At 35.2% G+C, this 26,149-nt stretch overlaps 2 protein-coding genes across 2 annotated transcripts; both read left to right on the top strand.

Moving 5' to 3' along the window:
• LOC101893900 (uncharacterized) lies at positions 1–6,532 on the top strand. The gene is made up of 5 exons (XM_005175887.4): positions 1–274; positions 346–640; positions 5,350–5,423; positions 5,519–5,939; positions 6,004–6,532. The coding sequence occupies exons 1-5, from the start codon at positions 54–56 to the stop codon at positions 6,271–6,273; spliced, it is 1,281 nt and encodes a 426-aa protein (XP_005175944.1). The 5' UTR covers positions 1–53; the 3' UTR covers positions 6,274–6,532.
• A 6,062-nt stretch (positions 6,533–12,594) lies between these two features.
• Positions 12,595–18,363, top strand: LOC101893733 (uncharacterized). The gene is made up of 5 exons (XM_005175886.4): positions 12,595–12,865; positions 12,959–13,253; positions 17,300–17,373; positions 17,477–17,897; positions 17,961–18,363. Exons 1-5 carry the CDS (start codon positions 12,645–12,647, stop codon positions 18,228–18,230), a joined length of 1,281 nt encoding a protein of 426 aa, XP_005175943.1. The 5' UTR covers positions 12,595–12,644; the 3' UTR covers positions 18,231–18,363.
• Positions 18,364–26,149: the final 7,786 nt, after the last annotated feature.

The following is a 26,149-nucleotide window of genomic DNA, read 5'->3' as shown; positions in this document are numbered from 1 at the left end:
GGTAGCACATCATTTCTTCGTTTGCTGTTCTGCTGACAAGTTGTCGAGCCAAAATGGAATTGAAAATATTTTTACTAATAGCTAGCATTTGTTGTTTTGCCATAACACAGGTCTCCGGCTATTGCTCTATTAGCCTGTCTCAAGATGAGTCGTTGAGACCAAAATTGTATAAAAATATTGGTAGCCGCAAAGCGTTAATCCATACCGAAGGTCTCTCCTATCAATTCAATGAAAATGAAGTGATAACGGCCGATTGTGAAATACGTGTCCAGAGGTAAGTTGGGCAATGGCGAAGTTATGTTTACTTACAAATTATGAAAAAAAACAAATATTTCTATCTTCCAGTCCCAGCCAATTCGCCGGCAAACGTAGCATCGATTGCAAATGTACGACAAGTTACATCCAAATTGATGGTACTATTCTCAGTAAAAATCTACCGGTCCAGTGCGATAAAATAAAATGGAATTTATATGAATCGTCAAAACAATTCAGCTGGTGTCGCATACCCATGGCATCGTATCTTTTGGCCAGACCCTTAAATAATATTTATGAATATTTAGCCGGTGTTTGCTACAACTTTGACCAACAACAAATCCTCAACATACATTATGCCGCTGCATATCAGTTGTCGAAATATCAGGTATGTTGTGGAATGGTGTAATTTCCGGTTTCCTAAAGAATACGAATTCGGACGTAGTTCCTTGGGGCAATGCTTATTTTATTTTCTATAAAAAATTATAAATAATTTTTTTCTATAGGAAAAAAAAAAACATCGCCCCGAGTAACTGGGCCCGAATTTTCTTGCTATAGGAAACTGGATTTGACACAAATATAATCATTTTTATACCCTCCACCATAGTATGGAGGGTATATTAAGTTTGTCATTGCGTTTGTAACACCTAGAAATATAAATTTTAGACCCCACAAAGTATATATATTCTTGATCAGCATTAAATTCTATGTCGATTTAGCGATGTCCGCCCGTCTATCCGTCTGTCCGTCTGTGGACATCACTCTAGCTTCCGAACGAATTGAAGTAGACTGATAACATTTTACTCAAATGTATATTAAGTCTGCAGGAGTTTTGGCATTGAAAATGGGTCATGTAGGTCCACGTTTTGGTATAGCCCCCATATAACGGTACCCCCGATATTCGGTATTTTGATTATTTTAGCGACATTTTTCACCGGAATTGTTTATAATTTGGTATTTGAAGTTCGCAATGGATACTCCAGCCTACGACAGAAAATTGGCTGTGCAGGTCCACGTCTTCGTATCGCCCCCATGTAATATTACCTCCCTATATTCGGTATTTTGATGATTTTGGCGACATATTTCACCGGAACAGTTTCAAATTTGGTATTTGAAGTTCGCGATGGATACTACAGCCAAAGACAGAAAATTGTCTATGCAGGTTCACGTCTTCGAATTGCCCCCCTATAACGGTACCTCCCGATATTCGATATTTTAATGATTTTAGCTACTTTATTCACCGATGTTTGTTGTTATGTTTCGCATTTGAATATTGTAATGGCTTATGACAAAAGCTACCTATGCAGGTCCATGTCGTCGTGTATATTTAAGATTTTAACAGTTTTTAAGATTTTAACAGAATTTTTTAACGGATTTTATTGTTTTTGAGAATTTTGTTGTTGCAAAGTTTTTAGGCTTTATCCCTTTATTGTTGTTTTTATAAAAACAACGTTTGTTTATTAGTGGAGAACGATGGTAATGTTTACCATGGGGTAAGGCAGGGAATACCTAGGTTTCGGAAAGAGCCATTAGTTCCCTCATTAGTTCCCTTGTTTTTTGTCTGGGATATTCTCCCCAGAAGTTATTTTAAAAATAACTTCTATGACAAAAAAACATTTTTTTACCCATATGACGAGATCGTATGCTCAATAGAAGAGGAACCAAAGAATTAAATAAAACTAAAATTCTTTTGGAAAATCTTCTAAATCTTACAACCGCACTTATAAACATTTACATCTTTCTCCACTTGTTATGTTTTCGTTCAACCTGAACGAAGTAACATAACCATGTAAGTTTGTTTTGTCTGTTACAACAAAAACCCCTTCGTCGACCGTGCCTTGTCTATTAATAGAACAGTGTGGCTTGTTTGTTCGGGATACCGTAGTATTTTGTTGTTGCAAAATTTTTAGGCTTTATCCCTTTCTTGTTGTTTTTATAAAATCGTTCTCCACTAATAAACAGACGTTGTTTTTATAAAAACAACAATAAAGGGATAAAGCCTAAAAACTTTGCAACAACAAAATACTACGGTATACCGAACAAACAAGCCACACTGTTTTTGAGAATTCCCAAATTCTTTCCAAATGGTGGAGGGTATTCAAAGTTCGACCCGGCCGAACTTACAGCTTTGTTATTGGTTTTATATAGCAAAAATATTTATTTTCTATAGAAAAAACATTTTTTTCCGTTATTTTGCTTTTGACCAGTAAGGAAAGGTCAATATTCGGGCGGGTCGAATTATGATACCCTACACCACTATGCATATTTGGTAGAGCTCCCGTAACAAAAAAAAAAATATATGTTGGAAATTTATGTGAATTAGAACATACGACCTATGAACCTTATTTGAATGCGTATCATGGTTATGGAGTAGTCACAATTTGAATCGAATTTCAACAAATTTAATGGAGGTTTTTGTTCATCTAGTATTAAATTTGCTGTATAGTGGATGATTATATTACCAAAAATATTTATATTACAAAAATATTTATTGGAGTTATAGATACAGCGTATCGGGTTTCACCAATCTTAAAAATTCGGTTGAATATAAAAAAAAAAAAATCTATCCAATTTGGGTTGATATTAAATATATGATAAACAATAACCGTAAAATCGGATAACCGTAAAATTGGATAAAGAGGAGTTCTTATTACCCATGTAAGAGACTTGTAACACCAAATCGGATGAAACATATATATGGGAGCTATAGCTATATCTGAACCGATTTTCCACCAATTTTGAAGTACTTGTTTCTAGAATGAATTCAAGCGGGAAATGCCAATATTCAATTCATTTGGGCTGATATTATCCATTTGGTGCACAATAACCCTGAAATCGGAAATATATATATATATATATATATATATGGGAGCTATATCCAAATCTGAAGCGATCTTGACAAAATTTGAAACAATTATTTCTGAGCTCTATCTGATATCTGGTACAAAAATAATATTGTTGTGGAGGGTATATTACGCTTATGAGGGACTTTAAACCCCAAATCGAATAAAACATATGGGAGCTATAGTTATTTCTGAACCGATTTTCAGCAAATTTGATGTACTTGCTTCTAGGCTGAATTCGGTTGGATGTGAAAGATCAGATGGTACTTAAAAAAATATTTTTTGAAAAATCCGCGATTATTAGTCAGATGGTCTTTGGAAAAATATTGTTTAAAAATCCACGATTATTGGTCAGATGGTCTTTAAAAAATCCACGATTATTGGTCAGATGGTCTTTAGAAAAATATTCTTTAAAAAAAATCACGATTATTGGTCAGATGGTCTTTAGAAATATATTCTTTAAAAATTCCACGATTATTGGTCAGATGGTCTTTAGAATAATATTCTTTAAAAAATCCACGATTATTGATCAGATGGACTTTAGAAAAATATTCTTAAAAAAATCACGATTATTGTTCAAATGGTCTTTAGAAAAATATTATTTAAAAAATCCACGATTATTAGTCAGATGTTCTTTAGAATAATATTCTTTAAAAAATCCACAATTATTGGTCAGATGATGTTTACAAAAATATTCTTAAAAAAATCCAAGATTATTGATCTGAGGTTCTATAGAAAAAATATTTTTATACCCTACAACACTATGTGTTGGGGGTATTATAAGTTTGATTGGGCCAAAAATTATGTAACACCTCGAAATATTGGTTTCCCACATAGGAAAGTATATATGGATCTTCCTAGCTCGCCGAACTGAGTCGATCTAGCTATGTATGTCCGTCCGTCCGTCTGTCCGTCTGTCCATGTTAATTTGTAATCACTCTACAGGTCGCAATTATGGCCCGATCTTCACGAAATTTAGAATGTAGGTGGGGCTTGGACCAGAATAGAACCCTATTGCTTTTGGAGATGATCGCCAAATGCTGAGGGGTTGAAATGGATCAAATACTGAAAAAATGTCGGATTTTGCAGTAGCTACACAGGTTGCAATTATAGACCAACCGACGCAAAATTTCGCATGTAGCTAGAGTTTAGGGCGGGGAAGAAGCCTACTAATTTGGGTGGTCATCGGATAATATTTAGCGGGTAAAATAGACCATATCTTTTGTGTTGAAAAAAATCAAAATTTTTCATTAAACCGTGAATATTTTAAATCCCGGCGAAATCACAAAGCCATCGCAAGGTTACTTCTGACCTTTACATTGATGTTATTATCCAACAAATCGGATATATAGCAAAATATGTGGGATATATATGTCTATCAAAGGAGATATGCTTGAAAGATCTCTTATATGTCGAGAATGGCTGAACTGACTTCGACAGTTCTCATTAATTCAGAATGGCCTCTTGGCAGGAAAGAAACAACGTCTAAAAAAATCGCATAAAAATATCTCTCTAATGATGAAAATATTGATTTTGTAAAATTTTCTCATATTTTTTCAATTTTGTCATATTTTTGGCATATTTTCATTTTGAATTAAACATTTGGTAATATTTCTACAGCTAACAAAACTAAGTAGTTAGGATATCAGGATATCATATACAGATCTCATTTATGGCCCGATCCTTACGAAATTTTGCATGGGGATAAGATGAGGGTCAGAATAGAAGCCTACTCGTTTTGGAGATGATCGCCATATATTTAGGGGTTGAAATGACCAAAAAACTGCAAAATTCTCGGCAGGTCGTAATTATCGCCCGATCCTCACGCACATTTGAATGGGGATTAACGCACATTGCAAAAGCCAAGCAGTTTCGGATGGTAATCAAAAAATATTCAATGTGTGAAATAGTTTGCCAACTTTTGTAGACAAAATACGAAAATGTCCATTCCAGTGACTTTTTGGAGAATTCACAAATACAGGAAAGACGCACTTCCGACTATTTCGTTAACGCTAATTTCGTTGAAGAATATAGTTAAATTTCTGTATCTCATATAGTGTTGTAGGGTATTCAACGGTCGGCCCCGCTCGACTGTAGCCTTTGCTTACATGTTTTTAGATAAAAATTATTTTTCTGTAGAAAAAAAAAAATATTTTTTTAATCTTGTTTCCTACTGAAAGAAAATTCGGCCCCAGTTCCTCTGTGGCTATTTTAGAAAAAAATTTTTGAAGAACATTTTAATTTCTCTTTTTAGTATCCAACACGCCTACAAAATTACTCTCCAACTGTGGAAATTCTAGACATACCCAACAAATTTGTAGCCCGTCGGTGAGTATTCATCCCCCACTACCCAACACTGAATAGCCAATTTTTGATGTTCTTGTTCTTCTTTTTTTTTTTTTGTTTTTTGTAACAACCTTAAGCATTAAACCCACAAATTTCAAAAATGTCGAAATTCAAGAATGGATGAAATTTTCCCAATATGAAAATCATTCCATAATTCAAGATCCGAATTTATATAATAAATCCTATGACAAATTTGGTGGTTTCATAGAATTGGATTGGTGGCCAAGTCTACGTACGGGCAATTGGCGTCTGTATGAGAAGGCTCTGAGGGAGCACATTGAAGCGGACAAGGAAATTTACGATGTTTTGGCTGGAGTATCGAATTCCATTGCGGTACCTTCTTATGAAAATGTATGTCGTGAAAATTACACCATGATCGATGTCATCTACAGGGATAATCAGAAAATCCCCCTATACGTGTGGCAGTATTTGAAATCGCTCAAGGAAACTAACGGCACCGATGTGGTTGTGATCGGTGTCAATTCAGCCTTTAGTGATGTGAGTCAATCAAATTTTCTTTCAATATTTTTTTTTTTTATTATCGTTTAAATTTTGTTTATAGTTCTATAAGGAAAAGGATTTGATTTTCTGCACGGACATTTGTCACCAATTGGATTGGTTAAAGTCGGCTCAGGCCACGTTCCATTACAAGACGTTGGGTCTGATCTTCTGTTGTGATGCCAATGAAGTAAAGCTATCGAAACGTTTGGAAGGAATTCCCATGGCATCAAGTAAACCAATAAATTCTGGAGCCCAACTTTTGCCGTTGCCAATGAAACGGCCCAAAGAGGAATACGATGATTTTAATGAACCAATACGAATGGAGACATAGAATATACTCTAGTGCTGAGAGAAAACGATATATACACCTACAACCCTAAAAAGAAGTATTTTTTTTTTTTCAATTTTATTTTTTATAAAATAAATTTTAATAAAAATAAATAAATAAATAAATATACAAACTAAAAGTTATTATCCAGACCTGTAAAGCTACATAGAAATCGAAAAAATACTATTTAGAAAATCCACTGTTATAAGCCAAATATGTTAGCACCAGATGTCTTGTTAATAAAAATATTGGGATGCATCAATTTTGGTTATTTTATTGTTATTTAAATTTGTTAACCTTTTGTGGGGGAGGTACCGACAGCAGTGAACCGATATATCCCATGTTCATATCAGATTTTGTATTCACAAAAATATTGGGTGGTGTACAATTTGAAGAGAATCGAAGTCCTACTTCGCATTTTATAAACGATTTTTTGTTCGGCCGGGCGGAACTTTGAATACCCTCCACCATTTGGTACAAATTTAACAGTTTTCAAAAATATAAAATCCATTATTAATTCTTTTAAAATATTAAAAATACCGAATGTAGAAATATATTAGGGTCTACACGACGACATGGACCAGCATAGGCAACTTTTGTCACAAGCTGTTACAATATTCAAATTCGAAACTTAAAAAAATCTGATTATAATGTAGCTAAAATCATAAAAATACCGAATATAGGGGGTTACAAAACGTGGACCTGCAGAGACAATTTTCTGTCACTGACTGTAGTTCCCATTACGAACTTCAAATACCAAAATGGAAACAATTCCGCTGAATAATGCCGCTAAAATCAACAAAGTACCGAATATCGGTAGTTACCGTTATATGGGGGCTATGCGAAGACGTGGACCTGCACAGACAATTTTCAGTCTTGGACTGTGGTATCCATTACGAAATTCAAATACCAAATTTGAAACAATTCCGGTGAATAATGCCGCTAAAATCATCAAAATACCAAATATCGGGAGGTACTGATATATGGGGCCTATACGAAGACCTGGAACCCCACAGACAATTTTCTGTCACTGACTGTAGTTCCCATAACGAACTTCAAATACCAATTTTGAAACAATTCCGGTGAATAATGTCACTAAAATCAACAAAGTACCGAATATCGGGAGGTACCGTTATATGGGGGCTATACGAAGATGTGGACCTGCACAGACAATTTTCTGTCTTAGGCTGTAGTATCTATTACGAACTTCAAATACCAAAATGGAAACAATTCCGCTGAATAATGCCGCTAAAATCATCAAAATACCGAATATCGGGAGGTACAGTTATATGGGGGCTATACGAAGACGTGAACCTGCACAGACAATCTCCTGTCATAGGCTGGAGTATCTATTGCGAATTTCAAATACAAAATTTGAAACAATTCCGGTGAATAATGTCGCTAAAATCATCAAAATACCGAATATCGGGAGGTACCGTTTTATGGGGGCTATACCAAAACGTGGACCTACATGGCCCATTTTCAATACCAAAAGTACTGCAGACATAATACACATTTGAGTGAAATTTTATCAATCTTCTTAAATTCGTTCGGAAGCTAGAGTGATTTTCACAGACGGATAGACGGACAGACGGGCGGACATCGCTAAATCGACATAGAATTTTATGCTGATCAAGAATATATATATACTTTGTGGGGTCTAAAATGTATATTTCGAGGTGTGGAGGGTATAAAATGTTAACCCTTTGTGGGGGAGGTACTGGGAGGAGTGAACCGATCTATCCCATCTTAAAACCAAATTTCGTGTTAATAAAAATACTGGTCTGAGAAATATTTGAAAATAATCGGATTCTTATTTCACCATTTTACGAGTTTCATGGCTATTCAAAATTTTGACCCATTGTGGGGGAGGTATCGGAAAGAGTGGATGGATATCTATCATCTTCATACCAGATTTTGTGTTGAAAAACATATTGGGATGTGCGAAACTTACAGTGAATCAGATTTTTATTTTCCCTTTTATGGAAGTTTTAATTATTAAAAATCTTGATCGATTGTAGGGGAGGTACAGAGAGGTGTAATATTGATAGAATATTGGGACAAAGGTATTTCTGGACTGTATCAGGTATCACATATCTGATACCAAATATCATTCGTGTGGAGTGCATATTACGAATGTAGTGGACCAAAACTAAATCGGATGAACCATATATATGAGAGCTATAGCTACGTGTGAACCGATTTCCCCCAAATTCTATGTATTTGCTTCTAGACGGAATTCGGTTGGATGTGCCCTTGGTGAACAGTTAATCCGTAATATGCACTCCGTAACAGCGATATTCAGGGAAATATATCAAATACAGCTCAGAAATATTTTTGCCAAATTTTATCGAGATCGGTTCAGATTTGGATATAGCTCTCACATATATCTTTATTTGATTTTAAATTATTTTGCACCAAATGGCCAATACAAGTCCGAATTTAAAAGATACAAATGCTTCGGCATATTTAGTCCTTTGAACTTTAAATTATAATCATAGCGTGTATAATTAAATTCTCCCATCAAATCTTTTAAGTGTTATGTGGAGCTCTACTAAATTCGCAAAGTGGTGTAGGGTATCATAAAGTCGGCCCGCCCGACTTTAGGACTTTCTTTAGTGGTTTTTAATATATTTTGACTTCTGTTATAATTATTCAAATTTTTGACCCTCTTTGGAGTAGGTTCCGTAGGAATGGTCCAATATTGTCCAATCGGACCTAAATATATATGATATAAATATTGCTACATGCCAAGTTTGGACTATATTGGTTATTTCCTTCACATTATAGATATGTGATAATTTTTAAGAAAACTTTAAAATGTGCGTGAGGTACCAGAAGTATTTCATTTTCATACTCCATCTAATACAGATAAAAATATTGGTATGGGCAAAATTACAAGAAAATCGACCATTAAAACCCAATTTTATGCGAAATCATAAATTTCTATAAATTCCATATTCATCTCAGGTTTCTGTTAGAGAGAAATACTTAGTTATACTCGCAGGAAGTTGTAAAGAATCGCAAAATTGCTTCGCCAGTTATGACAGATAAAAGTATTGAAAATTGTGGCCCTTTGAGGGTGATGTACCAGAAGGGTTTCGAAGATTTATGTCACCTTCAGAAAACATCTTGTGTTAGCAAAACTTTTAGTACGTGTGAAATTTGAAGAGAGTTGGATACATATTTTGCTTTTTTTTTGAGGATAGGGCTGGAATCCTAAAATTTGCATTTGAGGTCTATGTTGGTATCTGAAACTGAGTTATGGAGGTGTTTTCGGAAATGTGTACCATAATTGTTCGAAAAGCACTAAGTTGTAACGAATTTGGGTATTGACTAAAGGATTAGAGCTGGAATCCCAAAATTCAATATTGAGGTCTCTGTTTGTATCTGAGATTGAGATATTAAGGTTGTTTTGGAAATATTTACCATAATTGTTCGAAACCTACAAAACTGTACTATATTTACTTTGACTGATGGAATATAGCAGATATCCTCAAATTTGCATTTGAGACCCCTTTTGGTATCTGGAATTGAGATGTGGCGATGGTCTAGAAACCACTGTGCATATTTTGTAGAGCTCCAGTACCAAAATAATTTATTTTAAGTAGATCATACCACCTATCAACAGTTGGCTTTTGAACAGTGGCCAATAAATGCCCCGTGAGTCAAGGAAGTGGACGGATGAAAACAGCAACAGCAGCAGAACTGGTTCGCAAAGTAAAGAAGCGACCTGATTGAAACCCGCGTCGCAGTGGCCGATAAACGGCTCGTGAGCTGAACATATCGCAATATTCCATTAGGCAATTTTTGAAAAAGAAGCTCGGGGTAAAGCCATTGAAATTCCAAAAAGTGCAAGAACTTATACCGCAACAGAAAGAAAATAGTCTCAAAAGAGCTAAAGAGATGCTTCGCTTGGCCGAAAGTGGTGAACTGCCGAATTTGGTTTTCTCCGATGAGAAAACATTCATTGTCCAGCAGATTGTAAATCAACAATGACGGTTTCAGTGGCCGTTTGAAGGCCATAATTCGTGCCAAACGTGATCAATTCGAACAAATCTAAACTTATTCTAAAATTTGAGGCTATTTCCGACATTTTTTGCTTTCATTCAATAAAATTAAAAAAAAAAAAAACTATGGCATTGGACTTTGTTGCAGTTTTTTTTTTATCTCACCCTGTATATACATCGTTGGGTCTGACATGAGTATTTCGAGGAGTTACAAACAGAATGACAAAGTTAATATACCCTCCATAGTATGGTGGAGGGTATTTAAAAATATTCCTAAAATATCGTCCTCTGAAAATGTTATTAATAATTTTGCGGGCCTTACGCCTTGACCGCAATATGAGTGTAGGGTGTGGTATTATTTAATTAATTTTTATTTCTTTACAAACACATATACATGTATGTACTGAAAAAAATAATCTGAAATACTCCCTTTCTTTAAGCGGAAACTAAAATAATTTTCCTCGAATGTGTCGATGAATCAAAGGTAAATTCCTTACTCTCTCCACACTGGTATCTCCAGCCATGACTAAGTCCCTGGAAAAATGAAACTATAATTTATGAGGTAACAAAAGTTAATAAACTCGACAGGGATCAGCTGTCGTATATGAAATTTAAGAATGACTTCATACAGTAAAATTTATTTATTTTTTTAACTTCTTGGGAAGATAAGCATTGTTTAACCCTTGTGGCACCACTCAGCAGACGTTTGTAAATTTTTATACCCTCTACCATTCTATTATATTACATTATTATACCCTCCAACATAGTATGGAGGGTATATTAAGTTTGTCATTACGTTTGTAACTCCTCGAAATATTTATAATAGACCCTACAAAGTATATATATTCTGGATCAGCGTAAAATTCTTAGACCATCTAGCGATGCCCGTCCGTCTATCCGTCTCTCCGACTGTGTAAACTACTCTAGCTTCCGAACGAAATGAAGTAGATTGATAAAAAATTTTCTCAAATATATGTTATTTCTGCAGGACTTTTGGTATTGAAGATGGACCATGTAGGTCCACGTCTTCGCATAGCCCCCATATAACGGTACCTCCCTATATTCGGTATTTTGATGATTTTAGCGACATCATTCACCGGAATTGTTTCAAATTTGGTATTTAACATTCGTAATGGATACTACAGCATAGTACAGAAAATGGGCCATGTATGTCCACGTTTTGGTATAGCCCCCATATAACGGTACCTCCCGATATTCGGTATTTTGATGATTTTAGCGACATTATTCACCGGAATTATTTCAAAATAGGTATTTGAAGTTTGTAATGAATACTACAGCCTAAGATAGAAAATTATCTGTGCCGGTTCACGTCTTCGTATAGCCCCCATAGAACGGTACCTCCCGATATTTGGTATTTTAATGATTTTAACGACATTATTTACCAGAATCGTTTGAAATTTGGTATTTAAAATTCGTAATGGATACTACAGCCCATGACAGCAAATTGTCTGTGCAGGTTCACGTCTTCGTATAGCCCCCATATAACGGTACCTCCCAATATTCGGTATTTTGATGATTTGAGCGACATTATTCACCGGAATTATTTCAAATTTGGTATTTGAAATTCGTAATGGATACTACAGCCTAAGACAAAAAATTGTCTGGGCAAATCCAAGTCTTCGTATAGCCCCCATATAACGTTACCTCCTGATATCCGGTACTTTGATGATTTTTGCGACATTACTCTCCAGAATTGTTTCAAATTTGGTATATGAAGTTCGTAATGGATACTACAGCCTATGCCAGAAAATTGTCTGTGCAGGTCCAAGTCTTCGTATAGCCCCCATATAAGGGTACCTCCCGATATTCGGCATTTTAACGATTTTAGGGTCATTGTTTACCGGAGTAGTTTCAAATTACGTATTTAGAGTTCGTAATGGATACTACAGCCTTACACAGAAAATTTTCTATGCAAGTCCACGTCTTCGTATAGCCCCCATATAACGGGAACTCCCGATATTCGGTATTTTGATGATTTGAGCGACATTATTTTTTTTCGGTTTTTTTTGAAAATTTTCAAGTTCCTTCCAAATGGTAGAGGGTATTAAAATTTCGTCCCGTCCGAACTTAGCTGTTTTTTACTTGTTATTTTTAATTTTTCGTTTGCTAGTAATAATGTTATTCCACTATCATTAAAACTCCGTTGGCTTTTGTTCAGTAATACATTATTACGCTTAACCCCTCTCCAGCTCCTAATGGGTTAAAACACACTTTGTTTTCCTTTTGTATTTTGTTTATCATTAATTCTTCAATAAGTTTTTGTTTTTAATAAATTATACGATACAACTTCGGTAGCACATCATTTCTTCGTTTGCTGTTCTGCTGACAAGTTGTCGAGCCAAAATGGAATTGAAAATATTTTTACTAATAGCTAGCATTTGTTGTTTTGCCATAACACATGTCTCGGGCTATTGCTCTATTACCCTGTCTCAAGATGAGTCGTTGAGACCAAAATTGTATAAAAATATTGGTAGCCGCAAAGCGTTAATCCATACCGAAGGTCTCTCCTATCAATTCAATGAAAATGAAGTGATAACGGCCGATTGTGAAACACGTGTCCAGAGGTAAGTTGGGCGATGGCGAAGTTATGTTTACTTACAAATTATGAACAAAAAAAAAAAAAAAAAAAAAAAAAAACAAACATTTCTATCTTCCAGTCCCAGCCAATTCTCCGGCAAACGTAGCATCGATTGCAAATGTACGACAAGTTACATCCAAATTGATGGTACTAGTCTCAGTAAAAATCTACCGGTCCAGTGCGATAAAATAAAATGGAATTTATATGAATCGTCAAAACAATTCAGCTGGTGTCCCACACCCATGGCATCGTACCTTTTGGCCAGACCCTTAAATAATATTTATGAATATTTAGCCGGTGTTTGCTACAACTTTGACCAACAACAAATCCTCAACATACATTATGCCGCTGCATATCAGTTGTCGAAATATCAGGTATGTTGAAAACGAATTCGGACGTAGTTCCTTGGGGCAATGCTTATTTTATTTTCTATAAAAAATTATAAATAATTTTTTTCTATAGAAAAAAAAAATAAACATCGCCCCGAGTAACTGGGCCCGAATTTTCTTTCTGTAGGAAACTGGATTTGACACAAATATAATCATTTTTATACCCTCCACCATAGTATGGGGGGTATATTAAGTTTGTCATTGCGTTTGTAACACCTAGAAATATAAATTTTAGACCCCACAAAGTACATATATTCTTGATCAGCATAAAATTCTATGTCGATTTAGCGATGTCCGCCCGTCTATCCGTTTGTCCGTCAGTGGAAATCACTCTAGCTTCCCAACGAATTGAAGTAGACTGATAAAATTTTACTTAAATGTATATTAAGTCCGCAGGAGTTTTGGCATTGAAAATGGGCCATGTAGGTCCACGTTTTGGTATAGCCCCCATATAACGGTATCCCCGATATTCGGTATTTTGATGATTTTAGCTTTACTTTTCACCTAAATAGTTTCAAATTTGCTACTTGAAATTCGCAATAGATACTCCAGCCTACGACAGAAAATTGTCTGTGCAGGTCCACGTCTTCGTATCGCCCCCATGTAACATTACCTCCCGATATTCGGTATTTTGATGATTTTAGCGAAACTTTTTACCGGAATTGTTTCTTATTTGGTATTTGAAGTTCGCAATGAATACTACAGCCTACGACAGGAAATTGTCTGTGCAGGTCCACGTCTTCGTACAGCTCCCATATAACCGTACCTCCCGATATTCGGTATTTTGATGATTGTAGCGACATTATTCGCTGGAATTGGTTCAAATTTGGTATTTGAAGTTCGTAATTAATACTACCGTCTATGACAGAAGATTGTCTGTGCAGGTCCACGTCTTCGTATAGCCCCCATATAACGTTATCTCCCGATATTCGGTATTTTGATGATTTTAGCTTTACTTTTCACCGGAATAGCATCAAATTTGCTACTTGAAATTCGCAATAGATACTCCAGCCTACGACAGAAAATTGTCTGTGCAGGTCCACGTCTTCGTATAGCCCCCATATAACGTCACCTCCCGATATTCCCTATTTTGATTATTTTATCGACATTATTCACCGGAATTGTTTCAAATTTGGTATTTACAGTTCCGAATGGATACTACAGCCAAGGACAGAAAATTGTCTGTGCAGGTCCACGTCTTCGTATAGCCATATAACGCCCATATAGCCAATATAACGGTACCTCCCGATATTCGGTATTTTGACGATTTTAGCTACATTATTCACCAATTGTTTTTTGTTAAGTTTTGCATTTGAATATTGTAATGGCTTATGACAAAGGCTGCCTATGCTGGTCAATGTCGTCGTATATACCCTAATGTAACAGCTACATTCGGTGTTTTTAAGATTTTAACAGAATTTTTTTTACGGATTTTATTATTTTTGAGAATTCCCAAATTCTTTCCAAATGGTGGAGGGTATTCAAAGTTCGACCCGGCCGAACTTACAGCTTTTTTATTGGTTTTATATAGCAAAAATATTTATTTTCTATAGAAAAAAAAATTTTTTTCCGATGGTCCTTAAAAAAATATTTTGTTTTTGACTAGTAAGGAAAGGTCAATATTCGGGCGGGTCGAATTATGATACCCTACACCACTATGCATATTTGGTAGAGCTCCCGTAACAAAAAAATATATGTTGGAAATTTATGTGAATTAGAACATACGACCTATGAATCTTATTTGAATGCGTATCATGGTTATGGAGTAGTCACAATTTGAATCGAATTTCAACAAATTTAAAGGAGGTTTTTGTTCATCTAGTATTAAATTTGCTGTATAGTGGATGATTATATTACCAAAAATATTTATATTACAAAAATATTTATTTAGTTATAGATACAGCGGATCGGGTTTCACCAAACTTGAAAATTCGGTTGAATATAAAAAAAACCTATCCAATTTGGGTTGATAGTAAAAATATGATAAACAATAACCGTAAAATCGGATAAAGTTTTAGGTCGTAGGTATATAAAAATCTGAACTGATCTCGATAAAATTTGGCATAGGTATTTTAAAGCTGCATCTGATATCCGGTATCAAATATCATTGTTGTGGAGTGCATATTACCCATGTAAGGGACTTATAATACCAAGTCGGATGAAACATATATATGGGAGCTATAGCTATATCTGAACCGATTTTCCACCAAATTTGAAGTACTTGTTTCTAGGATGATCTCAAGGGGGAATTACCAATATTCAATTTATTTGGGCTGATATTAGCCATTTGGTGCACAATAAACCTGAAATTGGATAAAGATATGTATGGGAGCTATATCCAAATCTGAAGCGATCTTGACAAAATTTGAAACAATTATTTATGAGCTCTATCTGATATCTGGTACAAAAAGAATATTGTTGTGGAGGGTATATTACGCCAAATCGAATAAAACATATGGGAGCTATAGTTATATCTGAATCGATTTTCAGTAAATTTGATGTACTTGCTTCTAGCCTGAATTCGGTTGAATGTGCCAAAATTCAGGTCATTTGAACTAATATTTGTCACACAATTAACCCGGAATCGGTTAAAGATATAAATGGGAGCTATATCTAAACTTGAACCGATTATCACCAATTTCCACAGGTTTCGTTCTTGGGCCAAACAAATATTGCTTTGAAAAATTTTGGGGTAATAAATGCGACCTGCAAAAAATGTTTACAAAAATACATGGATAGACGGACGATTGGACAGACGGACTGACATGCATAAATCGATTAAGAAAGTGATTTAATGAAGATCCTCAAAAGTAACTGTGGAACTATCTCGCTTTCCTCTCCATGTTACAAACAAACAAATATTCTTTAAAAAATTCACGACTATTGGTCAGATGGTCTTTAGAAAAATATTTTTTTTAAAAATACACGATTATCGGTCAGATGGTCTTTAAAAAAGCCTCTATTATTGGTCAAATGGTCTTCAGAATAATATTCTTTAAAAAATCCACTATTATTGGTCAGATGGTCTTTAGAAAAATATTCTTTAAAGAATCTACAATTATCGCTTAGATGGTCTTTAGAAAAATATTCTTTAAAAAATCCACGATTATTGGTCAGATGGTCTTTCGAAAAATATTCTTTAAAAAATTCACGATTATTGGTCAGATGGTCTTTAGAAAAATATTTTTTTTTTAAAATCCACGATTATCGGTCAGATGGTCTTTAGAAAAATATTTTTTTAAAAATCCACGATTATTGGTCAGATGGTCCTTAAAAAAGCCTCTATTATTGGTCATATGGTCTTTAGAAAAACATTTTTTTTTAAAATACACGATTATTGGTCAGATGGTCTTTCGAAAAATATTCTTTAAAAAATTTACGATTACTGGTCAGATGGCCTTTAAAAAAATATTTTTTTTAAAAATCCACGATTATTGGTCAGATGGTGTTTAGAAAAATATTCTTTAAAAATCTACAATTATTGGTCAGATGGTGTTTAGAAAAATATTCTTTAAAAATCTACAATTATTGCTTAGATGGTCTTTCGAAAAATATCCTTTAAAAAATCCACGATTATTGGTCAGATGGTCTTTAGAAAAATATTCTTTAAATAATCCACGATTATTGGTCAGATGGTCTTTGGAAAAATGTTCTTTAAAAAATCCACGATTATTGGTAAGATGGTCTTTAGAAAAATATTCTTTAAAAAATCCACGATTATTGGTCAGATGGTCTTTACAGAAATATTCTTTAAAAAATCCACGATTATTGGTCAGATGGTCTTTAGAAAAATATTTTTTTTTTAAATCCACGATTATTGGTAAGATGGTCTTTAGAAAAAAAATCCAAGATTATTGATCTGAGGTTCTATAGAAAAAAATATTTTTTTTAAATAAAAATTATTTTCTCTGTCGAAAAAAATAATTTTTTTACTTGGCAATGTTGTTTCCTACAGAAAGAAACTTCGGCCCCAATTCCTCTGTGGCTATTTTAGAAAAAAAATTGAAGAACATTTTCATTTCTCTTTTTAGTATCCAACACGCCTACAAAATTACTCTCCAACTGTGGAAATTCTAGACATACCCAACAAATTTGTAGCCCGTCGGTGAGTATTCATCCCCCACTACCCAACACTGAATAGCCAATTATTGATGTTCTTGTTCTTCTTTTTTTTTTTGTTTTTTTTTTTTTTTTGTAACAACCTTAAGCATTAAACCCACAAATTTCAAAAATGTCGAAATTCAAGAATGGATGAAATTTTCCCAATATGAAAATCATTCCATAATTCAAGATCCGAATTTATATAATAAATCCTATGATAAATTTGGTGGTTTCATAGAATTGGATTGGTGGCCAAGTCTACGTACGGGCAATTGGCGTCTCTATGAGAAGGCTCTGAGGGAGCACATTGAAGCGGACAAGGAAATTTACGATGTTTTGGCTGGAGTATCGAATTCCATTGCGGTACCTTCTTATGAAAATGTATGTCGTGAAAATTACACCATGATCGATGTCATCTACAGGGATAATCAGAAAATCCCCCTATACGTGTGGCACTATTTGAAATCGCTTAAGGAAGCAAACGGCACCGATGTGGTTGTGATCGGTGTCAATTCAGCCTTTAGTGATGTGAGTCAATCAGATTTTTTTTCAAATATTTTTTTTTTATTATCGTTTAAAATTTGTTTATAGTTCTATAAGGAAAAGGATTTGATTTTCTGCACGGACATTTGTCACAAATTGGATTGGTTAAAGTCGGCTCAGGCCACGTTCCATTACAAGACGTTGGGTCTGATCTTCTGTTGTGATGCCAATGAAGTAAAGCTATCGAAACGTTTGGAAGGAATTCCCATGGCATCAAGTAAACCAGTAAATTCTGGAGCCCAACTTCTTCCGCTGCCATTGAAACGGCCCAAAGAGGAGTACGATGATTTTAATGAACCAATACGAATGGAGACATAGAATATACTCGAGTGCTGAGAGAAAACAATATATACAACTACAACCCTTAAAAGAAGTATTTTTTTTTCAATTTTATTTTTTATAAAATAAATTTTAATAAAAATAAATAAATAAATAAATATACAAACTAAAAGCTATTATCCAGACCTGTAAAGCTACATAGAAATCGAAAAAATACTAATTAGAAAATCCACTGTTATAAGCCAAATATGTTAGCACCAGATCTGGTGTTAATAAAAATATTGGGATGAATCAATTTTAATAAATTTATGGTTATTTAAAATTGTTAACCCTTTGTGCGGGAGGTAACGACAGCAGTGAACCGATATAGTCCATGTTCACAACAGATTATGTATCGGAGAGAGAATCGGAGTTCTTCTTCGCATTTTATAAATGTTTTGTAAATAAACAAGTAACAAAACTGTAAGTTCGGCCGGGCGGAACTTTGAATACCCTCCACCATTTGGTACAAATTTAGCAGTTTTCAAAAATATAAAATCCGTTAAAAATTCTTTTAAAATCTTAAAAATACAGAATGTAGCTGTCATATTAGGGTCTATACGACGACATGAACCTGCATAGGCGACTTTTGTCACAAGCTAATACAATATTCAAATGCGAAACTTAAAAAAAATCGGTAACAATGTAGCTAAAATCATCAAAATACCGAATATCGGGAGGTACCGTTATATGGGGGCTATACGAAAACGTGAACCTGCATAGACAATTTTCTGTCTTAGGCTGTACTATCCATTACGAATTTCAAATACCAAATTTGAAACAATTCTGGAGAGTAATGTCGCTAAAATCATCAAAATACCGAATATCGGGAGGTACCGTTATATGGCGGCTATACGAAGACGTGAACCTGCATAGACAATTTTCTGTCTTAGGCTGTAGTATCCATTACGAACTTCAAATACCAAATTGGAAACAATGCCGGTGAATAATGTTGCTAAAATCATCAAAATACCGAATATCGGGAGTTACCGTTATATGGGGGTTATACGAAGACGTGGACCTGCACAGACAATTTTCAGTCTTGGACTGTGGTATCCATTACGAAATTCAAATACCAAATTTGAAACAATTCCCGTGTAAAATGTTGCTAAAATCGTCAAAATACCGAATATAGGGAGGTACTGATATATGGGGCCTATACGAAGACCTGGAACCGCACAGACAATTTTCTGTCACTGACTGTAGTTCCCCTAACGAACTTCAAATACCAATTTTGAAACAATTCCGGTGAATAATGTCACTAAAATCAACAAAGTACCGAATATCGGGAGGTACCGTTATATGGGGGCTATACGAAGACGAAGACAATTTTCTGTCTTAGGCTGTAGTATCCATTACGAACTTCAAATACCAAATTGGAAACAATTCCGGCGAATAATGTCGCTAAAATCTTCAAAATACCGAATATCGGGAGGTACCGTTATATGGGGGCTATACCAAAACGTGGACCTACACGGCACATTTTCAATACCAGACGGACGGACATAGCTAAATCGACACGGTTCACTCCTCCCTGTACCTCCCCACCAAATGTCGTGTTAATACATTTGGTATGAGAAATATTTGAAAATAATCGGATTCTTATATCGCAATTTAGGAGTTTCATGGCTATTCAAAATTTTGACCCATTGTGGGGGAGGTATCGGAAGGAGTGGATGGATATCTATCATCTTCATACCAGATTTTGTGTTGAAAAAAATATTGGGATGTGCAAAACTTACAGTGAATCAGATTTTTATTTCCCTTTTTACGGGAGTTTTAATTTTTAAAAATCTTGACCCTATGTAGGGGAGGTACCGAGAGGTACAATATTGATAGAATATTGGGACAGAGGTATTTCTGGACTGTATCAGGTATCACGTATCTGATACCAAATATCATTCTTGTGGAGTGCATATTACGAATGTAGTGGACCAAAACCAAATCGGATGAACCATATATGTGGGAGCTATAGCTACGTGTGAACCGATTTTCCACAAATTCTATGTATTTGCTTCTAGACGGAATTCGGTGGGATGTGCCCTTGGTGAACAGTTAATCCGAAATCGATTGAAAATATATGGAAACTATATTTAAATTTCAACCGATTCTCACCAATTTCAATAGGGTTCGTCCTTGACCCAAACAAATATTGTTTGGTAAATTTCATCTCAGTCGGAAAATAAATGCGATGTGCATTTTGTTCACAAAAAATACATGGCATACGGACGGACGCACTGACAGATGGACTGACATGCATAAATCGACTTAGAAACTTATTCTATGAAGATCCTAAAAAATAACTACAGGTCTATCTCGTTTCCTTCTCCATGTTACAAACAAATGAGCAAAGCATAATACCCTTACACACATCATAGTCGGGTGTAGGGTATAAATATCAACAGATATTTTGATAACTTCAACCATATGGCTAGAGAGGGTATGTATCATTTGATACGGTTAAAACGTGCATAGTCTAGTCAAAATAACGGTTTTGAACCCTAAGTCTCCTTGGACCAAATCCGTTTCAGGACATTTGGAGTCGATCTAGCGATATCCGTCCGTCCGTCTGGCTGGCTGATGCACATGATAAATCTTGAAGGGAGTATCCGATTTGGTGCATACTTGGTACATCGAAATATTATTACCAAGCTTAGGTCGAGTTCGGAGATTGGCAATATCGGTCCACTCCTTCTGATGCCATCCTGACAGAAGCTGGAAATTTTCCAAACAAAAAAGAAAAAATGAATAAATAAAATACTGTACTGCTTAGAAAGAGAAAGGATGGTTCGATTTTTCTCGAACTTATCAAATTCTAATATTTGCATCAGTGCTATGTCAGGTGCGAAAATGGGCAATATCGGTCCACTCTATCAAGCACCTCCCCCACAAAGGGTCAAATTTTAGAATAATTATAACTCTCATAAAATGTGATGTAAGTTTCCGATTATCTTCAAATTACACACATCATAATATTTTTATTAATCCAAGGTCTGGTATGAAGATGGAATATATCGATGCACCCAGAAAGGGTCAAAATTTTGAATATCCATGAACCAAATATAACGCGAAATTAACATCCGATTCCATTCAGACCTGGCCCATCTCAATATTTCTGTCAGCACAAGATTTATTATAAATATGCTAGAGATTGGACCATTCCTTCTGGTACCTCACCCATAAAGGGTCAGTGTGTTGAATAACCCAAACCAATAGAAAATCCGCCACATGCATCCGGTTCCCTTCATTTTTCACATATCGCATTAATTCTACTAACACAAGATATGCTGTGAAGATGATATATATCTGCTAGCACCTTCTGGTACCTCCTCCACAAAGGGTCAAAATTTGGAATATCTGAATGGAATCGTATGTTAATTTCGCGTTTTATGAATTTAAACGCGAAATTAACATCCGATTCCATTCAGACTTAGTACATCTCAATATTTCCATCAACACAAGATCTGTTGTAAAGGTGCTAGATATCGGACCATTTCATGGGGTTCAAAGTTTAAAAAAAAATAACAACGTTCAAAGAAAGCAAGGTAAGCATCCAACGTTCTTCAAATTTCACCCAGACAAACTTTTTTTCAAACACAAGATCTTTGTGTGTTTTTTTTTAAATCAATTAATATAAGTTGTAAAATCAAATTGTGTACAAAATATCAAAAATAGTTTTTTTTCGAATTTTCGAAACTCTCCCTGTCCACAAAAGTTTAATTTACGAGATAACAATATTAATGATATCAGCTGAGAGCAGCTATTGTAGATGAAATGTACGAATGATTTTATTATTAAGTATATTTATTTTCATAACCTCCACCATACATTGGAAGGTATATTAAATTTGTCATTCCGTTTGCAACATCACGAAATATTCGTCGGAGGCACCAAAAAGTATAATATATACCGGGTGGGATAAAAAAACTGCAACAAAGTCAATCGCCATTATTTTTACATTTTTTTTTAATTTTATTGAATGAAAGCAAAAAATGTCGGAAATAACATCAAATTTTAGAACAATTTAAAATTTTTCGGATTGGTCACCTTTGGCACGAATTATGGCCATCAAACGGGCAATGAAATAGTCACATGCTGCCCGAATGTTGCTCTGCGGTATTTTGGCCCTTTCCAGGCGAAGTGCTTGCTTGAGGTGATCGATACTTTGGTATTTTTTAGTGCCAACCTTGCTTTCCAAAATACTGCAGACAGAATAGTCCAACGGATTGGTATCCGGAGATTTTGGTGGCATTGTGCGCTGATAATGAAGCGAGAAACCTCATTTTGTAACCATTCTGAGTTTGAGTCCTTTTGGAAGGTTTAAGTTTTAATATACCCTCCAGAATACTTTCGCGATAATATTTGGCATTTATTCTGATGCCACGGTCGATTAATATGAGCGGAGAGCGACCATCGGCTGTTATGGCGGCCCACACCATCCATCATCGAACGAATTGAAATAGAAGGCTAGAATTTTGCACACATATTTTTTTTTCTCCAGTAGGCATGTTAAGTTCATAAATGGGCCATGTAGGTCCACGTTTTCATAAAGCCCCCATATAATGGTACCTGGTCCCGATATTCGGTATTTTGATGATTTTAGCGACATTATTTAACGGAATTGTTTCAAATTTGGTATTTTAAGTTCGAAATGGATACCACAGCCTAAGACAGAAAATTGTCTGTGCAGGTCCACGTCTTCGTATAGCCCCCTTATAACGGTACCTCCCTATATATTCGATATTTTGATGATTTTAGCGTCATTATTCATCAGAATTGTTTCAAATTACATATTTAGAGTTCGTAATGGGAACTACAGTCAGTGACAGAAAATTGTCTATACAGGTCAAGGTCTTCGTATAGACCCCATACATCAGTACCTCCCGATATTCGGTATTTTTATGGTTTTAGGAACAATACCCACCGAAATTGTTTGAGTTGTTGTATGTATGAAGTTCGTATTGGATGCTCCAGCCTGTGACAGAAAATTGTGTATGCTGGTCGAGGTCTTCGCACAGCTCCAATATAACGGTACCTCCCTATATGCTATATTTTGATGATTTTAGCTTCACCGTTTTTTTCAAGTTTCGAATTTGAATATGGTAATGGCTTATGACAAAGAATGCATATGTAGGTCCACGTCGTATAGACAACAATATAACGGCTATATTCGGTATTTTTAAAATTTTAACAGAATTTTTTAAGGATTTTATTTTTTGAAAATTTCCAAATTTTTTCCAATGGTGGAGGGTATTCAAAGTTCGACCCTGCCGAACTTACTGCCTTTTAACTTGTTGGAATTTCAATGGATTTACCCCGAGCTCATTTTTCAATATTTGCCGAATGGAATATTGCGATATGTTCAGCTCACGAGCCATTTTTGGGCCACTGCGACGCGGGTTTCGATGAAGTAGCTTCTTTAGTTTTCGAACAATTTCTGCTGATGTTCCTGCTTTCCGTCTGTCTTCCGTGCACTTTCTTTACGTCGGGTTACGCTACCAGTATCACGGTAACGAGCGATGGTACGAGACACAAAATATTTATTCACATTTAAATGCTGGAGTGCCCTAACGATAGCCACTTGTGGCTTTCCAGCCAAATATAAAGAAATCACACTATCTCGCTTGAATTCCATGACGAATAACTTTTTTTCTGGAAAATTCTCACCAAAATGCTTTTGTATGCTTGTATACAATATAATGAGCTGTCACTGGAATAATTTTAACAGCTGTCGGACAAGTGGCTTAGAAATGATAGCAGTCTGAAGCTGGTTGCAGTTTTTTCATCTCACCCTGTATATTGGAGCTATATCGAAATCTTAGCCGTTCTCGATAAAATTTGACAAAGGTATTTCCGAGCTCTATAAGATATCTGACACCAAATATCATTGTTGTCGAATGCATGTTACGAATGTGAGGGATTTAAACAACAAATCGGATGAAACATATATATGAGAGCTATAACTATATCTGAACCGATTTTTACCAAATTTAATGTACCTTCTGAGTTTTGCCTTGTCCTTCTTCTGGACTGAATTCTGTCAGATATGCCGAAATTCAGTTCATTTGGACTGACATTGGCTATTTGGTGTACAACTAATCCGCAATCAGCTGAAGATATTTATGGGAGCTATATCCAAATATAAACCAATCTTGATACTAATTGGCAGAGGTATTTCTGGGATGTCTCTAAAATTTGATACAAAACATCATTCTTCAGGGGTGCGTATTACGAATGTGGTGGATAAAACCTATATATGGGAGCTATAACTATACCTGGACCGATTTTCATTAAATTTTATATACTTACTAAATCTAGTCGGAATTGCCAAAATTCAGGTCATTTGGACTGATATTGGCCATTTTGTGCACAACTAACCCGAAATCGGTTGAAGATAAATATGGGAGATATATCTAAATCTGATCCAATTATCACCAATTCGTCTCTCTGCACAAAATATTGGCTACCTTCCCATATTCGGTATTTCGCTGAATTTCGCCTCATCATTCACCGGCATTTTTTAAAATTGCGTATTTGAAGTTTGTTATGGGTACAACAGTCTATGACAGAAAATAGCCTATGCAGGTCCACATTTTTGTATAGCTCCCATACGACCGTACTTACCTATATTCGGTACCTTTATGATTTCTGCGGTATTTTTCGATTGATTTTTTTTTATTGGTAGAGGGTATTAAAAGTTCGGTCCGGCCGATCTTAGCTGCTTGTTTACTTGTTAGTCTTAAGAAGATAAGCATTATTTAACCCATGTCGGACCGCTGAACGTGTTTTGGTATAGAAACATTTGCTTTTAACATGCTAAGGGATAAAGGTACACCTATAGTTATTTTTGGTGATCGGTTTAGAATCACATAAAGAGTCCATGTTTTATACCCTCCACCAAAAAAAGTATGGAGTGTATATTAAATTCGTCATTCCGTTTGTAACTCATCGAAATAATCATTTTAGACCCAACAAAGTGTATATATTCTTGATCAGCGTAAAATTCTAAGACGATTTAGCCCTGTCCGTCCGTCTGTCCGTCTGTTGTAATCACGCTACAGTCTAAACGAATTAAGATAGGAAGCTAAAATTTTTCACAGATCTCTCTTTTATCTGCAGGCAGGTCAAGTTCGAAGATGGGCTATATCGGTCCACGATATCGTATAGCCCCCATATAACGGTACCCCCGATATTCGGTATTTTGATGATTTTACCCACATTTTTCAACGGAATTGTCTGAAAATCCAAACAAGGAATTCCTTGCGGGTACTTTATACCTCGGCAGAGAATTATTTATATAGGTCCACGATATCGTATAGCCCCCATATAACGGTACCCCCGATATTTGGTATTTTGATGATTTTATCCACATTTTTCAATGGAATTGTCTAAAAATCCACAAAAGGAGTCCCCTGTGGGCATTTTACCCCCTCAAAAAGAATTGTCTATATAGGTCCACGATATCATATATCCCCCATATAACTGAACCCCCCGATATTCGGTATTTTGATGATTTTAGCCATTTTTTCCAATGGAATTATCTGAAAATCCACACAAGGAGTAAGTACTTTACACGCAGACATCGATTTGTCTTTATAGGTCCACAATATCGTATATCCCCCCATATATCGGCACCTTCCTATATTAGATATTTTAAAGATTTTAAAAGAATTTTTAGTGGATTTTATTTTTTTGAAAATTTTCTAATTCGTTCCAAATGATGGAGGGTATTCAAAGTTCGTCCGGGCCGAACTTACTGCTTTTTTACTTGTTGTAATTAAATTACTGGTCGAATTAAATTTCCAAAGCCATAGCCTTCTGAAAGTCATAATATACATTCCGTAACAATGGACCGAGGTGTTTAACGAAATGACCAATATGGATTTTCAAAATTTTAAAATATTCCACAATGGGTTAAC

This window comes from Musca domestica, unplaced genomic scaffold (assembly GCF_030504385.1).
Source record: "Musca domestica strain aabys unplaced genomic scaffold, Musca_domestica.polishedcontigs.V.1.1 3, whole genome shotgun sequence".
NCBI lineage: Eukaryota > Metazoa > Arthropoda > Insecta > Diptera > Muscidae > Musca > Musca domestica.
The sequence above is the reverse complement of the archived record's forward strand: the minus strand, read 5'-3'. Positions and strand labels throughout refer to the sequence as shown.